The sequence below is a fragment of the Nicotiana tomentosiformis genome, chromosome 2, assembly GCF_000390325.3.
Source record: "Nicotiana tomentosiformis chromosome 2, ASM39032v3, whole genome shotgun sequence".
Taxonomy (NCBI): domain Eukaryota; kingdom Viridiplantae; phylum Streptophyta; class Magnoliopsida; order Solanales; family Solanaceae; genus Nicotiana; species Nicotiana tomentosiformis.
In genome coordinates, this window is record NC_090813.1 from 85,001,064 (window position 1) to 85,019,580 (window position 18,517).

The following is an 18,517-nucleotide window of genomic DNA, read 5'->3' on the forward strand; positions in this document are numbered from 1 at the left end:
TGGCATAGCCAGCATCACGATTTTTGCGTGACAATCAAGAATAGCATAATGGGGCGTCAACTAGTCCATGCCCAAAATAACATCAAAGACTACCATACTGAGCAATAATAAATCAGCTCTGATCTCAAAACCACTAAGAGCAATCAAACACGACCAATACATGCGGTCCACAATAAGAGAATCTCCCACAGGAGTAGACACATAAACAGGGGAATTTAAAGAATCTCGAGATACGCCCAAATATGGGGCAAAATAAGAGGACACGTAAGAATACGTAGATCCTGGGTCAAATAAAACCGACGCATCTCTATGACAGACTGGAACAATACCTGTAATGACAGAGTCAGAAGCAACTGCCTCTGTACGAGCCGAAAGAGCATAATACCTGGCATGGTCTCCCCCTCTAGGGCGACCTCGACCTCCCCGACCTCCACCTCGAGCTGGTTGAGCAGGTGGGGCGGTAGATGGTGCTGGAATCATGGCCTGAGGACCCGGTGGAGCACGTGGTGGCTGAGGAATCTGTGGAGGTGCAACCCTCCTAAGTCTGGGGAAATCCATCACCATATGGCGGGTGTCGCCACAATCAAAACAACCCCTCGTAGGGCGTGGCTGCTGTGACTGACTCGGGCTAGGTCTGCTGGACTGGCCGCTAAAAGCACCCTGAGCAGGAGGCACACTAGATACTGGCAATGCATAATAAGGCTCCTGGGGTCTAGCAGGGGCTGGAACACCACTAGCGGCTGGAAGAGCTGAATGTATGGGGCGACTCACATAACCCCTACCATGATGAGCTGTTGGGGCACGAGCTCCAGAATAAAAACCAGTCTCTCAAGACCTCTTGGCCTCTCTCTCCTCTCGGTCCCGGGCAAGCATGCCCTCTAATATCTTAGCAATACTCATAACCTGCTGGTAAGGAATATCCATCTCCAGCTCCCTGACCATACTAATCCTGATACTGGGGTGGAGTCCCTCAATAAACCGATGAACCCTCTCTCGAACTGTGGTAACCAAGGCCGGTGCATGTTGGGCCAAATCACTGAAACAGACTGCATACTCTGACACAGTCATAGCACCCTGGCACAGCTACTCGAACTCCGCGCGCCATGATCCCCTGAGGCTCTGAGGGACATACTCTCTCAAAAATATATCTGAGAACTGAGTCTATATAAGTGAAGTTGCCTCAACCGGACTGCTCAACTCATAAGTACGCCACCACTGATAGGCTGCTCCTCTAAGCTGAAAGGTGGTAAAAGAAACCCCACTCGTCTCTGCTACGCCCATAGTACGGAGAATACGATGACACTCCTCCAGAAAACCCTAAGCATCACTTGTAGCCAATCCGCTGAAGGTAGGTGGATGGTACTGCTTGTACCTCTCAAGTCTGAGCTGCTCCGCCTCAAAAGCGGTTGTACTGGTCTCATGCTGAACCAGAGCTACCGGCGACATAGGAATGAACTCTGGGGCCTGATCAACCTAGACCCTCTGCTCAAGAGTGCAGGCTGCGGGAGTCTGTGTCCCTCCCCCGGGGCTGAGATATGGCGGGAGCTAATGGAATCAATCTAGCCTGAGCTAAGTTGCTGAACATGCTCATGAACTGGGCTAGAGTTTCCTGGAGGGCTGGTGAAGCAATAGGAACCTCCGGTGCCTGCCCTCCAGCTGGAGCAGCTGGGGGCTCCTCTGTCGCAGCTCACGCGGGTGCTCTGGCTGCACCGCGTGGTCGTCCTCTACCCCGGCCTCTGGCAGCTCTAGCAGGGGGCGTGGGTGCCTGGTCGTTAGATCTCCCGGTACGGGTCCTCACCATCTATGAGAAAGAATAGAATAGAGAATTTTAGAATTTGATGCCAATAGCTCGCACGATAAAGGATCAAAAGAAGTATGATTTTTCCCGACAGTTCCATAGCCTCCCGAAGATAAGTACAGACGTCTCTGTACTGATTCGCGAGACTCTAATAAACCGGCTTGTGACTCACGACACCTATGAACCTAGAGCTTTGATACCAACTTGTCACGACCCAAATCCTCCCTCTGTAAATCATCGTGACGGCACCTAGTCTCTATGACTAGGTAAGCCTAAAACTTGCAGAAATGAAATGAAAAACATGAAAATTAACAACTAACAGTAATAGATATTTTTAATAAGCAATTGAGATGCCGCTCGGCATATAAGATAATCAACTCTCGAAATATACATAACACTCCCAAGACCCGGAACACCGCAAGTCACAAGCTTCTACGAAGTTCTAACTGTTCTATACATCGGTGTCTATAGAAATAAGAGAAGAATCAACATAGGCGACTGCAACTAAGGACGAGACTGGTAGGAAGAACCTTGATCTGCACACAAAACCCATGTGCAGGAAATGGCGTGAGTACACCACAATGGTACCCAATAAGTGCCAAGCCTAACCTCGATTGAGTAGTGACGAGGTGAGGTCAGGGCCCTACTGGTATATAAAGAATATAGCAAGGAAGAATGAAATATCGCAGTAAAATAAAGACTGAAATTTAACAAGATTGAAATCATAGGAAGGAAACAACTCAGTACACAACGATAACAACAGGGGATCTCCCGAGATACCGTCTCGTAGTCCCAAACGTAAATATGCAGGGGGATCTCCCGGAATATCATTCCGTAAAAGTGTAGGGGGTCTCTCAAGTCCAAAAATGAAGAATGAAATCAAAACCTCGCACTTAGCCCTTTTTCTGCCAATGATCTCGCTTCCGCGAGCCTTCCACCGCATCTGCGGTCCCGCTTCTGCGGCTAAGGCTCCGTACCTGCGGAGTTTCATTAAACTCCCAGGCTTTGCACCTGCACACTACCTTTCGCACATGCGCACACGCTTCTGTGCTCACTCGTCTGCTTCTGCGGAACCTTGGCCACCTCAGCTTCCTCCCCAAATCCGCTTTTGCGGCCACCACACCGTATCTGCGGATGCGCAGATGCGTCCCTCATCTCGCATCTGTGCTTACAGGCTCTCATGACCAAAAGCGCACCTACGCCTTTCTCTTCGCATGTTCGAGTCCGCACCGCGGTCTCCCCACCACAGGTGCGAAACACCAGAAACCATCAACATCGAAAATTGGATAAGTCAAATTTTCCATCCGTTAAGCATTTGAAACACACGCAAGGCCCCCGGACCTTAATCAAACATACCAAATAATCCTAAAATGCCACACAAACTTAGTCGAGCCTTTTATTCACATCAAACAACGCTAAAACCCTGAATCATCCTCCGATTCAACTTAAAGAACTTGAAACTTCCAAATTCGACAACCGATGCCGAAACCAATCAAACCACGTCCGATTGACCCCAAATTTTGCACACAGGTCATATTCAACCCTACAGACCTACTCCAACTTTCGGAATTGGAATCCGACCCCGATATCAAAAAGTCCACTACCGGTCAAAATCTCCAAAACTTTGACTTTCGCCATTTCAAGACTAAATGAGCTACAGACCTCCAAAACACAATCCGGACATGCCCCTAAGTCCAAAATTACCTAACGGAGCTAACAAAACTGACAGAACTCCATTCCGGAGTTGTCTTCATACAATTCCAACTACGGTCCAAATCCTAAGGCTTAGACCTCCATTTAGGGACTAAGTGTCCCAAAATACTCCACAAACCAAAACGAAATCTCCCGACAAGTCACAATAGCAGAAATAGGTATGGGAGAAGCAGTTAATAGGGGAACGGGGCTATAACTCTCAAAACGAATGGTCGGGTCGTTACACTGAAATATGCCATCAACAACTCATCTTTCCCGCCAACACTTCTCATTTCACTGCAATAACCCCTCAGATGGGCTACTGGATCTCCACGCCCATCATACAAGTTAAACTTTTGCATTTTAAATCCCGCGGGCAGATGAATGTCAAGAAACATACACAAGACATTGTAAGACATGTTAATCTGATTTTCCATCCCTTGCATGTTCTTTAAGGGTTGTTCTATACCTTTAAGCTTTCTGGATATCTCATCTCGCTTTTCTTTCCTTGTGAACTTTTCATTTTTGACGTGAGGCTCATTCTGAAAGTTATGATTATATGAGTCTGGGACCTGGTGGGCCAACTTTGGGGGGTAGTATTGGGTATCAAAAGGTTTGAACCGGTGTTCACTGTTGGATCTATGAAAGAAAAGTTGTTGAGAAGTTGTAATAGCGGGGATAGTGGATATGACAGGAGGGTTATTTTTGGGAAATGTAGTTGGAGGAAACAATGGAGCTACTAGGGAGGTTAGGAAAGCTATGATAAGCGAAAAAATCTAGAGAATATGGGGGATCATCTGACACTATGACCGGGGCTTGGGTGGGGGTGGCATCTAGGAAGCTAAGTGGTGGCGGGGGTGGTGCCCTACCAGTCATCCAAGCCTGATACATGTACGCCATGTGTTGTCTTAACATCCTTACCTCTTCAACCAACCTAGTATATTGTTCAACCAATTGGTTTTGGGCACCAGTATCAACTAACTCAATTCCGTTGTCGTCTTCCATTGCCTTTCAACTTTATGTTGTAGGGAAGAGTAACAGTTTAAGAACCATAAACCAACCACCCTTCTGTTATAATGAAGATAACAAAGAGAAATAAAATGAAGTCATCACATTAGCGTTAGGGCATTTAACATAAGATAATCTCACATTATGTGTAATGCACCTAGTCACAATTATCGGTTCTAAAATGACTTCGAGGGTACGAATGTCATATTGGCATCATCCCAAGTTCACTCTTCTTGCCCCTTTTCCTCTTCATTTTTCTCTTTATCACTCCTCGGTTTGCTCATTCTCTTTCCTCTCTTTTCATTCCTCTCTTTTTCCTTCTGATTGTCACTCTTTTCTTTCCTCTCATTTCTCACATCCCATAACTTCATTTTTTTTTGAAAAATAAAATTAAAAATAATTCTATCGAACCCGATGTAGGTTGCCTATGTATCATATTCCACATGAATCGGACCAAGCATAGTTCTGGAAAAATAATGGACAAAATAAACTAAAAACAAATATCTTTTTGGATTTTTCATTTATAGTTTTTTTGGTTTTCAAATATATCATAGGAATTACGATAACAAATGATTCGACAAGCTCAACTAGATTACGACAAATTGTGACACCACCTAAATGAATCAGTACTGCTAGACAAGATTTATAAAATAAGAGACAAAACATACTCAAAATATAAAAAGTCTTCTCAAACAGCTCCTGAAAGCAACGATCCTCACTAAGATGGTCCCTGGGGCGTCTGTCATGCTCAAGCTCCGGTAAATGAATCCATACCTGAATGATAAAAATAAGACTAAATAGAGTTAGTGACTCAAGACACTATGCGACGCCACAACACCTCCTATTGGACACATGCAAGACATAATTGGGCTATTTTGCAAAATGGCCTACGTGGTCAATGGTGGCTATTAGTGCAAACTCAATTAGGCTGACCTCAAAGACACAGAAAACACCTCACGGGGGCCTATGTAGCCCCCAACCTCTTACGAATCAGGGTCTCCAAAATTACTTTGCAAAAATGGCCCCACTTTGCAAAAACGACCTATATGGCCAAAAATTGGCTAAGCATACAAATTCAACATGAATGGACCTTAAACTGGGAGAACATCTTATTGTGGACATAGGACTCTAAGACATGGGTCATTGAACCATTTTAACAAAAATGGCCCCATTTTGCAAAACGGCTGATGTGGCCAAAAGTGGCTAGACATGCAAGATTTGGCTACGACCCCCGAAGCCAAAAACTTAACTCACTAGGAAGACCGGACCCTATGTAGGTTGCCTTCGTATCCCGTCCCGAAAGACGAGAATCAGGTATGCGTAGTTCGGGAGGATTGGATATGGGAGAAAGCTTTGAAAAAAATGCAACTAATTTTTCTCTCTTACTTCATTTTTCACCTTCCTTCCCAAACATCAGTCAGCCAAATGACCTTTCTACCCTCAAAGATGCAACATTTAGCACATAGGATGGTTGAATGTCCTTGTGGGCCGGCAGGCCCATTTGACACAACTTGGACAGGCTTCCTACAAAGGACACTGTACCTAGGACCGGGCCCTGCTAGGTCACAATGATATGATGCAAATAAAAAATGACCTAAAGGCTGACCTACGTTTGGGGTTCACTAACAAGGCAATTCGGGGGAGCGTATGGTCGATAGTGGCTGCTCAAGCTTTCCACTCACTCCATACGTCCGACGGCCCCCTTCCTAAAATAAGGGTGACTCATCGAAGAGTTCGTGTACGCGACGCGTACTACGAGACTTGTTGGAGAAAGAATTAACCGGGTAATGCATATGATGATAGTTATAAAGCAGTAACACATAAAGAAAAATTATAAACACATAAACAACTAGCAAATAATAAAACGACATAAGCAAAAATAAAAATCAAATAAAGCAAATAAAAAACATAAAAACCTCAAGCGAATATTCTAAAAAGCCAACAAGATCAGGTACCACCTCGAACCTGCAACTCCCCAGTAGAGTCGCCAAAGCTGTCACACCCTTTTTTTCACCTTTTACCCCCCTTTAAAAGAGTCCCCACCGGACATTTGGTTTCGGTGTGCCAGGTAACCATTTTTTTTTTAAAGAATACTCAAACAACACACAGAGAAAATAATATTTTTCCTTTTTTTTAGTTTTTTAAGGTAGAGGTGGTTGGTGCAAAGGTGAAAAAGCATATTCCGCTACTTTGTGATTTTATTCTATTTTTAATGTAATTTACTTTTGTTTTATTGAAAGAGGTGAGGGGTTATTACCTTGGTAGATTTTGGGCAATAATGAATTGTAATTTTGACCACAAAGGTGTGTACAAATGATTGAAATCTCTTTTTCTTACCTTCTTATCGAACTTATTACTCCACTTCTAAGGTTAATACTTAATAGAAAAAAATTAACCATGCATTGAAAAGATTGGAAACATCCTCTCCCGAACAAATTCTACTCGCTTCAATTTCAAGTCTTCCAACATGATAATATAAGTTTGTCTTCCAACCTTTGATAAATAGTTAGTCCGTCTTTCTATTCTTTCTGTTAAAATATCAACGTTTGTTTGTGACGGAATTTAAACTCGCGTGTCTAACTACCACGTAACATGTTACGCTCTTGCCACTGGACTAAGCCTTAGCCTTGAAGGCCCCAAACCATCTTATTCTTGGTTCACTATTTTTATGGATCCTAGCTTATCAAAGTAAATCGTCATACAAAGGCTTCCAAAGTTGATTGAATTCCAGCGAAGTAGTTCATATGCTAACTTCTTTCAAGCCATATATTTTCAATATTTGACACACCAAGACTCCTCAATGGTTACAAATCATGAGGTCAAGCAGATCTATAGATTTTGATTCAATGTAACAATATTTTTTTAGTGTACAATATATATTTTTTTCCTTTCTATTTTTTGCTCTTCTATACTAGCTAGCATCATACACAACTCAAGAAAATGTCTTTTTAAGGCTTCAAGAGGGGACTGCCTTCCTTGATCAACACAAATACACTGCCTCCATCTCCTCTGGAAATCCTAAGCTCATGATCAAGGTATGTTGTCAGCAGCCAAGATTGTGCATTGCTGTTGGAAATAGGAAACTTAATTGGTGGTTGACTGGAAATGGACTTGGCTACTGAAGAAGCTGTGTCCTGGACTGAATTAACCAAACCTTTGAAAGGGCTTAGATCAATTTTTTGTCCCAAGAATTCGATGTTCTCAGGCAGCTCAATAGAGTCTGTCAACTGGGGTGTTCCAATTATGCCTTCATCAAATTTAATCTGAACCACAAAACACAGTAAAACATGAGACTGAAATGATGATTAAATAAAAGGAATGATGGACTAGACTATAAAAATGCAGAAGAAGATAATGACCTGGACACGCTTAGGACTTCTGACTTCGAATTTGGCATTGGTAGTAATGGAAGTTGTAGCTAAAGGTCCAGCAAAGACAACAGAGTTCTGAACAGTGAAAGCCTCAGAATCGATGGTCTGGGAAATCTCCTCGACGCGAACCAGAGGCAGTGTGCCCCTTGACAACAAGGGGAACAGGCCAGAAAAAGATGTGTACCTGCAGTGTTCCAGTAAACAATTCCAAGTGTTCATGCCAACAAGCGCGAGTATATTACATTTACAATGAAGCACGAACGTTTAACAATCTTAGTGCACTAAAGAATGTCCTTGTTTTCATCAAAAGATAATGATTAGCTACAAATCAACAAGCCACCAGTGATGGTGGTGAAAAGATAGCACCCTTAGAAAGTGATTCTCAAAAAAAAAATTAGTCTCTTCACATCAAACTATTATAATCTCCTTCAACTTTGCTGCATCTCAAAAAAATTAGGGGTGGATGTATGTTTGATGTATGGTCATGGCAACATATATGGATGCAGTAATATCTTTAATGTGTATATTTAGCTGTGATATTTAGCACCCATAAATTTAAAACTTTATGTAACCTTTATCGAACACGGCAGTGAAGGGATATCACTAAAATCCTGATATGTGTTAGGGATACTTGTAGTTTTCCGGTGCACAAAGTATCCCGCGTTCACGCAGGTCCGGGGAAGGGCCGTACCGCAAGAGGGGGTGATGTAGGCAGTCTATCCTGATGCAAGCATCAATGGCTCGAACATGACATGTAGGTCAAACGGAGACAACTTGACCTTTGTTCAAGGCTCCCCTTCCTGATACTTCTAGTTTTCAAGGTACCAAAAACTTTTATTATCTTTCCTTTTGTATTCCAGATAGACAGGAGTGTTAGCTCAAACTCGATTATTGAATAAATAAACTATGATAGTTTTTATTTAACAAGAGAATCCGATTGCTTAGAGCACAATAATCAACATACACAACATGTAATAACTAAAAAATATTGGAAGCTAGTGAAGCAGTTAGTCATGTGAGTCAATCCATACTGCTCAAGTAACTCATCCAAAAGATTCATCAGCCTTAAACTACCCCTTCAATTAACTGAGAATTGTTCATAAAATCAACAGAAGTTGATAAACAAAATTATTCTCCGTTTTACCAAAGAATAACAGAATCCAGCTTACCAAAGAGAAAAAAGAAATTAATTTTTTGGTATAAATTCGGAATATTAATTCCTTTCTTTCTGACAATATTGTAGTTTGAGAAAAAAAATATTTTTTCATTTCACACATAGCAATATGGACCACACAAATAAATGAAAAAAAATAGTAATAGTATATTTTTCATGGTGCAGGTGAAAACAGGAACTTACGCAAGAATCCATTTGCCATTGAGAAGAGGCAACGCCTCGGTAGGAGCAGGAGTTGGGTTCTTGGATTCAAGCTTAGTGATGAGTTCAACGATCTCAGCCCGAGTTTCACTGCTAGCACTCAAACCCCTATTGGTTCCATAAAAAGAATCCACCAATTGTTTCTTGAGCAACTCAATTTCACTCGGCTCCTCCTTTGGTGGTTCTTCCTCTGCTACCGATACTCCTCCTCCACTTGGCTTTATTTGCTCCACCTCTGGACCCCACTCGTCTTCCTTGTCGTAGTTCTTGGCTTGTGCTGTGAATTTTGGTTTTGGGTTTGTGAATTCTTTGACTGAAATTGATGGGAAGTTTGTGGAGGTGAGGGGCAAAGTGGAGATTTTTGAGGTGGATTTTGAATATTGGGATGTAATTTGCAGAGTTTTGCAAGGAATTTGATTTAGAGAAGAGATGGAAGCCATTATTTTGAGAGAACAAATGAGTGATGAAAACAGGGGAAGGTAGATGGAAAGTGTTACATTTGCTACTGTATGATGCGGTTTATATGAGTCTGGGGCCTTTTGGTTATGCTGTTGCGAAAAGACATATCTGCCCTTAAATATTTTTCCGCCGGTGCAAAATTAATTGAGATCTTTTTGTTTTTTACTTTGATATCTGTTTCGTAAATATTACTTAAGAAATTATGTAAATTTTAGATTGTGTTAATATGAGAGTTAGCTTAAAAGCTCTACGTCATCCTACAAAAAGGAACATGAACTTATGTGAAATATTCATATAAGGGTTTGAAAGACTACTACTAGTAATTCTTTTTGCATATTTATGTATGTATATCTAATTTTCACTTTTTGAAATTTTACAAAGGGCGGACTTACTTGGTACTTAACATGCAAACCAAATTTACTGAATCTAATATTATGAGTTACTATTAAATAATTAAAAGAACACTTTTATAAGTAATATAAACCTTTAAAATAATTACTCCCTCCGTCCAAATTTACATTAAATTTAAATTTTGAGAGTCTTCTTAATTTTGATTGTGAATTCAAACTTAGAAATTTTTATTTTTGAAATAAAATTTACGTATTTTAAAACTACATAAGAAATATTATAAATCATACTTATTAATTAACAATTAATTTTTTAAAAAAATATTTAAAAATATTATGGCCAAAGAAAAACTCGTGTGACTCTCAACATCCAACCTATATCACATAAATTGCGGTAGATAAAGCATTTTGTATGTTATATTTTCACATCTCATAAGATTAAGATTTTACATTATTTCTTTTGTTGATGGTGAACTCATACTCTGAATACTATTTTAAAGTATTTCATTCTGATAATATTTTATATTTTATTGTATCATGATTAAATCATATTAATTTCTTTGTAGAAAAAAAATAGGCGGAATAAATACGGTGACACCTAAAGTGGCACAATTTCATTTAGATACTTAAACTGGATTTCGTCCTATTTGAACACTTGTAGTAAGCATATAATGTACCAATTAGACACTTTTGTTTAGGTTTATGGATTCACCAAGCCCGTGCCTGAAATCTCTGCCTACGTGGAACAAATAGCCACTAAAATCGTGCCCCGTCATACAATTGTCTACTTCATCTATATAGTCTTATTTCCAATCAAACACACAAATAAACTAAATTAGCTCCGTTTCTTTTCTGTCGATGCAATGTCGAAAAAACCAGCGTTGCCCTAAAATATTCTTCTATTTTCCGCCATTGGTGCTCGTGTCTACTATCCTCTGCTGATGTCGTATGGCATTTTTAATGCTTAAGGTCCAATCTCTTCTTTATTTATTGTTTATTGCTGCAATTATGATTTTATTTTTAAGTTTCTAATAAAGCTAGTATTTTTTCTAGGTTTTCCTTTGTGCTAGTCCTTTGATGTTTTATCTAAGGACATATTATGGATAATTAACTCGTTTTCACCACGGGGTACATTTATCGAAGAACCTATCCCAATATTCAAAGGGAAATTAGATTCTTTTTTTGTTGCTATCGATAAAGACCATTTCAATCTTGTGAGAGTTATCCGCTTATGCTAAAGACCTTGGGTATATAACTATCGAAGGACTTTTTTGTCGAAAGAAAAAAAATAGTGAATTTATTCAAGTCGTATCTGATTTTTAATTATTTGAATTTGTAAAAGATTTACATCATTGTGATACTTTGGATATTTATTTGAGTCATGTGGTGAGTTAGCCTGAAGTACTCGAAAACTCAGTTGGTCTTTTAAGTGTCCCAAAAGTAGGTGTGTGTGTGGGAGGGAGGGGGGGGGGGAGAGGTTAATGACCAATCTAAAGCTAGGACAATACTTGGGAGTAATATAAATATTGAAGAACCTATTGAGCCACTTGAAGAAGAGTTAGAAAACATCTCAGATCTCAATGACGCTCATCAAATTTGAATGGTGTTGAAACAGCTTATAATGGTACTGAACCAGATCATAATGTTGATGAAAATGGAGTGCAATCAGATGTTTATAGTGGTGACTCGCAAGCAAGTATTATTTCTGAAGAAGATGATTCAGAGGTTGGTGATAAATTGAGATATTTAAGGACCGAAAGGAGGAGCAAGATGAAGAGTAAGCAGAGGAAAAATTGATAGAAATAGAGGAATAACATTAGGAGAAGCAATTATTGATAGAGGTTTTGAGGATATTGGAAGAAACATGGCTTCCAGATATTGGAGAAACACCACACTTATAAATTCCAACAGCAGCGCAAGGTGACATTGACGAGTTCGTTGATTCCGATAAGTTCGACATTAATGAAAGTTAACTAAGTTTCAACCTTCACTTAAATAAACTCGGCGAGAATATAAACGAGCGAAAGAAGAGAAGAAAAGAATTGATACCAAGAAGAGAAGGAGAAGTGATGAAGTAGCAGCAAAATTGGATTTTTATGTACGATATGGAAGTAATTAGGTTTTAAAAAGAGAGAAATAAAGAATTACCGTTACTTCACAGATGTTACCGTTACTGGAAATATATCAGCTAAAAATTTTCTTTTCACGCGCTTAAATAGGATATAACTAACGCTATACTTAGGAGTAATATAAATACCGAAGAACTTATTAAGCCACTTGAAGAAGAGTTAGAAAATATCTCAGATCTCAATGACGCTCAATCAAATTTGAATGGTGTTGAAGCAACTTATAATGGTACTGAACCAGATCATAATGTTGATGAAAATAGAGTGCAATCAGATATTGATAGTGGTGACTCGCAAGCAAGTGTTATTTCTGAAGAAGATGATTCAGAGGTTGGTGATAAATTGAGATATTTAAGGACCAAAAGGAGGAGCAAGATGAAGAGTAAGCAGAGGAAAAATCGATAGAAATAGAGGAATAACATTAGGAGAAACAATTATTGATAGAGGTTTTGAGGATATTGGAAAAAACATGGCTTCCAGATATTGGAGAAACACCACACTTATAAATTCCAACGGCAGCGCAAGGTGACATTGACGAGTTCGTTGATTCCGATAAGTTCGACATTAATGAAAGTTAACTAAGTTTCAACCTTCACTTAAATAAACTCAGCGAGAATATAAACGAGCGAAAGAAGAGAAGAAAAGAATTAATACCAAGAAGAGAAGGAGAAGTGATGAAGTAGCAGCAAAATTGGATTATATTTTTAAGTACGATATGGAAGTAATTAGGTTTTAAATAGAGAGAAATAAAGAATTACCGTTACTTCACAGATGTTACCATTACTGAAAATATATCAGCTAAAAATTTTCTTTTCATGCGCTTAAATAGGATATAACTAACGTTATACTTGGGAGTAATATAAATACCGAAGAACTTATTGAGCCACTTGAAGAAGAGTTAGAAAACATCTCAGATCTCAATGACGCTCAATCAAATTTGAATGGTGTTGAAACAACTTATAATGGTACTGAACCAGATCATAATGTTGATGAAAATGGAGTACAATCAGATGTTGATAGTGGTGACTCGCAAGCAAGTGTTATTTCTGAAGAAGATGATTCAGAGGTTGGTGATAAATTGAGATATTTAAGGACCGAAAGGAGGAGCAAGATGAAGAGTAAGCAGAGGAAAAATCGATAGAAATAGAGGAATAACATTAGGAGAAGCAATTATTGATAGAGGTTTTGAGGATATTGGAAGAAACATGGCTTTCAAATATTGGAGAAACACCACACTTATAAATTCCAACGGCAGCGCAAGGTGACATTGACGAGTTCGTTGATTCCGATAAGTTCGATATTAATGGAAGTTAACTAAGTTTCAACCTTCACTTAAATAAACTCGGCGAGAATATAAACGAGCGAAAGAAGAGAAGAAAAGAATTGATACCAAGAAGAGAAGGAGAAGTGATGAAGTAGCAGCAAAATTGGATTTTTAAGTACGATATGGAAGTAATTAGGTTTTAAATAGAGAGAAATAAAGAATTACCGTTACTTCACAGATGTTACCGTTACTGCAAATATATCAGCTAAAAATTTTCTTTTCACGCGCTTAAATAGGATATAACTAACGCTATATGCCACTTGAATAAAAATTGTCTACATTATATACCTACTACATGTGTTGAGATGGGAAGAGGTCTAGTTTAAGTGGCTAAATAAAAAATTGTGCCAACTTTAGGTACGCGTTTGGTCATAAGTTTTGGAAGTTTATACGTAGAATTAATCTAGTTTTTGGGAGATTTTGAAAACCAAAATTTCAAAACCCAAATATAGCTTAAAACTTCTTTTTGTGCCAAACCATGACAATTTGGGACTTTTTAGCTTTTTTTTAAAAAAAAAAAGAAAAAGAAAAAAAAAATTTAACATGTCAAAACTTCCCCAAAATTTATGTCCAAACACATTTTCAATTTCACGTCAAACTTCACCCAAATAATTTTTTTCAAAAAGAAAATTGGAAATTTATATCTAAATGGTCCTAGGTGTGTCCGTATGTATTCATGCATTTATTTAGTTTTGATATGATTGTGATTTTTCCTTATTTTAATATTGTGACATTATCAAGCGGGGTATTTTGGGATTTCGAGAAATCAAGGTGATGGAATGATAGTTAGACACGTAACTGTGCTCTTCTAGAGTCGGATGAAAACGGCTTTCTGTGTGTTTGGCGGAAATGTGAGCATGAAAAAAAACAAGGAAGCGATGTGAGTAAGAGAGAGATGGAAGATTTGTCAAATTGCAGCAAACCAAACATTGATATCCAACGAAAAAAAAAAAGCACTAGAAGTTTCTCTTCTTGTATTTTCCTCTCCTTTATTTTCTTGGCTTCAATAATTTATTTTACTTTCATGTCTCTCAATTTGGCTTTTTCTTATTTTATTTTATTTTGGTTTTATTTATCCCATAAAGTTGGACATTTTAAGTGGCGGAGAAGATGAATTGGACAGGATATTTTAGCTCATGCGATGGCCGAAAATCTTAGTAAAAGTATGACTGGATTTAGGATTTAAGAGTATAATTTTTTCTCATAATATGAATGCAAACGATATATTAATATAGCGTTTAAATTACGTCATGAGAGTGTAAAAACTATTATTAATGTAAAATAACCGGTTATAAGAGTAATGTTTTCCTTACACGAAAAGTTGTCTATTCTTGTAGGCTGTAGCTAGGTTAATTTAGCATGTTAGCGTAAAAATTACTATATAATTTTCAAAACTATCAACTATATATATGTATGATTCAAACCTAAGATAAATGAATGGCAACCATTCATTGTCAAAGATGCCAATGGTAATAGTTCAAACCGACATCCTCATTTATTTTTTTTTAAGATTAAGACGTTCTGAATCTGAATACACGTCTGAATATCAAAATGTGTATTAAGATTAAGAAATCTGAATCTGAATGTTAAGATGTGTATTAAGATCTGAATACTAAATGATTAAGACTGTTTGATTTTTAACATCTGAATGTATGAAATTTATGTTTATTTGAAAATTAATAAAAATAAAATTTAAATAAAATACTAATTAATCTAATATTCCATCACTAAAATATATAGCTTTTTAAAATATGATAGTTGCTGGTGGTGATGGCTAACGGTAGTGTTGTGAATGTCGATTAAAAGCGGTGGTTGGTGGTAGATTTGGTTGATGGTGGTAGTTTAGGGTAGTACCTAGTGGTGATTGACACTGGTAGCTATTATGATTGAGGATAGTGGTGGTGGTGGTGATAGTTAATAATGGCGGGTGATGGTGGTGGTAGTTGTGATTGAGGAAGATGGTGGTGAGTGGTGGTAGTTTATATTGATGGGCAGTGTCAGCTATGATTGTTGATGGTGATGAGGTGGTTAGTTGTGGTAGTTGAGATGGATAAGTGTTGGTTGTCGTTGAGAATGATGGTGGTGGGCGTGGTGGTAGTCGACAATGGTGGCGGCTATGATTGAGGATGATGGTGGTGGTAGTTGAGTATGGTGGTGGTAGGTGGCATGGTGGTAGTTGATAATGGTAGGCGATGACTGTAGATGGATGATAGCATCTTAATGAAATTAAGTCTCTGTTATACATCTTAATGATACAAACATATTCAGACTCATTAAGTGACTGTGAAGCAAAAAAAAAAAAAAACTTAACGATTAAGATTTGAATAATTAAGATTAAGATTTTAAAAACAAACGCATTTAATGTCCGACATCTGAATGATTAAGATTTAAACATCTATAAAGTGCAAACGGCCAGTGAATTAACAATCACGTGATGCATTTGCTTGATTTGCTAGACATGGAGTTAATTCCTCTTAATCCACTTAGGGCGTTTATAAAAAAATTATAAGCATGATTGAAAGGGTTGTCCAAATTCATTTTCCTATATTTCCAAACAAGCAACCCAAGTTTCATTTCAAACATTTTTAATATCTTAAAGCTTAAGAATAAAAAAAAAAAAAAAACTCCTCCTTTTTCCTCCTCACACCATTCTGTTTTATCTTTTACTTATTGAGAAATTTATAAAGGAATCCTTGAAGTTATTTTATATGTTACCAATATCCCTTATAGTTGGATATACTTTGTTGAATCCCTTATTTTTTATTATATTCTTGTAACTGGTGTCATTGGAGGCCTATGCTTAGAAATGATAAAACTTGTATATTAATACTAGACTAGATGGCTGTGGCCCGTTCTTGCACGGGCCCAACATTTACATTTTCCGGTGTTTAATTTTTTGGTGTATTGGATATGATAAACCATATCAGTACTACGATTGCAGGAAATACATTTGAATCAATAGACACAAAATCTTGCATTTTTAAGTTCGGTATTACAAATGATTTTATCCATTATCAGCTAGAATATCTACCCACGTGCTGGATTTACAATTAGACGCAGGAAAAAACAAAGGAAATGTACACAGCACTTTGTCATTAATAAAGTTTCCACAAAATGATGATGTGCATGCGCAGCTAAATCCATGATTCAACACGCCGCTTCTGCCCACCACCGTCAATTACTATATAAAAAGGCAAAAGAGGTTGGTTTCAGTAAATTGTTACTTACAACAACAAATATTCACCTTAGAGATGTAGAAATTTTAGGTTGAAATGTATCCAACTACAAATTCAGCAAAAATCACAAAAAGATAAGAATACATAAAACAAATAATAATAATATTGAGTATGTTATACAAGTAGATGAGTTTGAATCTCAATTTGTGTTAGTGTAGTCAAATTATGATTTAGCACAAAAAGTATTATCGGATGTGAGACTCTTTCTTCACATAAACAGATCCATAAGTCATAGCATTGTCTAACGACAACATACCTGTCACGACCCAAAATTCATATAGTCGTGATGGCACCTAATCCAAACCCGTCAGGTAAGCCAATTAAAACCTATACAATTCAATTAATATTTAACTGACTCTAATACACTCCCCAAGGACTGATAGTACAAATCATGAGCTTCTAAGATTAGAATTTACAAAGCTAGTATGAAATAAATACATCATCTGTTCGAAATGTATATAAAGTTATAAATAGATCTTTATAAATCTAAGGCTACCATGAACAAGAGGCAGCTACAACTGGAACGCACGTATATCTTCATATCCAGCTCCCGTCGGTCTCCGCAACATTAGCATCCAACATCTGCACGCAAGGTGCAGAAGTGTAGTATGAGTACAACCAACCCCATGTACTCAATAAATAACAAACCCAACTTTAGGTTGAAAGTAGTGACGAGTTGGGACAAGGGTCAGTGTCCAACTCCAATAACCACCAACAGTTCATCACGATATAGTAAAGATGGTGCAAGAAATAACTCAATAAATACATGCTCAGCTCGTATGAAATCCCAGAAATAAATGCTTCTTTTCAAGTATACAGTAAAACATCAAAATCCTATTCCGAAATTACCAAAATATGAGTAGGTTTGTAAAACTATGATTTTTTCCAAAACTTTTCAACAACACTTAAGATGTTTCATTTTTCAGATAGCATGAGGAAAGTACATATCTATACATACATGTCACTATGCAGGTGAAATCATGAATGACGCAATGTCACTATGCAGGTGAAATCATGAATGACACAATGTCGTACGACATGAGAAACAAAATGCATCTCTATGCATGTATGTCAAGTGTGCATGTCAAATGCAATGTATCTCAGAGATGAAGGGAAGATAGATGTGGAAAAGATAGAAAAAATAAGAGGAAAGAAAAAGCTCCTTCTATTTTCACGTCTTTTAGCTCTAATACTCTGCTGTAGCATCGTCTTTTCCCACCTATAAAACAATCCCATTTTCACCTCAAAATCAACCTTAAACTACTCTCAAAATCCAGCACCCTTTTAGCTATAAAAACCAACTGAAACTACCCCCAAAATATAGCAAAAAATAGCAACGAATCTCACCCTGAATTCCAGCAAAAAGCAGCCCGAAATTACAGCAAAAGCTGCCCAAAAATGCAGTAAAACAGCTGCAAAACCTACCTCCATTAACGCCAATTTTCAGCTTCAAAACTGCCGCAAAAACGCAGTGATTCTCCCTCCAAAAAACCGGCTCGCAAACATCACAAAACCAGCAGGAAAAAGCCACTCTTGGTCGCTAAAATATGAGTGAAAACAGTCCGAAAAAAGTCCTTGACGAGATCTTGGTTCGAGGTTCCGGCGTACGGTTAGTTACGAGTTGACGACGAAGGTCTCGTTTTTGTTTCTGGATCTCTTCACTTTGGACGAGATTATGTACGAGTAGGAGATTTTTTTCTTATCAATATATTTAAAACCGTTGAATGTTCAAGGTCTGTTTTTATGCTCTTATCAGTATTTTCATTAAAATTTTATGTTTT

General features: G+C 38.0%; 2 protein-coding genes across 2 annotated transcripts; one reads left to right on the forward strand and one right to left on the reverse strand.

Moving 5' to 3' along the window:
• Positions 1–7,299: 7,299 nt before the first annotated feature.
• On the reverse strand, positions 7,300–9,755 carry LOC104118628 (light-induced protein, chloroplastic). Its single transcript, XM_009629911.4, has 3 exons — positions 9,227–9,755; positions 7,858–8,053; positions 7,300–7,761 (listed from the first exon to the last, which is right to left on the reverse strand). The coding sequence occupies exons 1-3, from the start codon at positions 9,682–9,684 to the stop codon at positions 7,447–7,449; spliced, it is 969 nt and encodes a 322-aa protein (XP_009628206.1). The 5' UTR covers positions 9,685–9,755; the 3' UTR covers positions 7,300–7,446.
• LOC138905195 (uncharacterized) lies at positions 9,708–13,317 on the forward strand. The gene is made up of 5 exons (XM_070193701.1): positions 9,708–9,723; positions 11,666–11,775; positions 12,270–12,506; positions 12,787–12,897; positions 13,006–13,317. The coding sequence occupies exons 1-5, from the start codon at positions 9,708–9,710 to the stop codon at positions 13,315–13,317; spliced, it is 786 nt and encodes a 261-aa protein (XP_070049802.1).
• Positions 13,318–18,517: the final 5,200 nt, after the last annotated feature.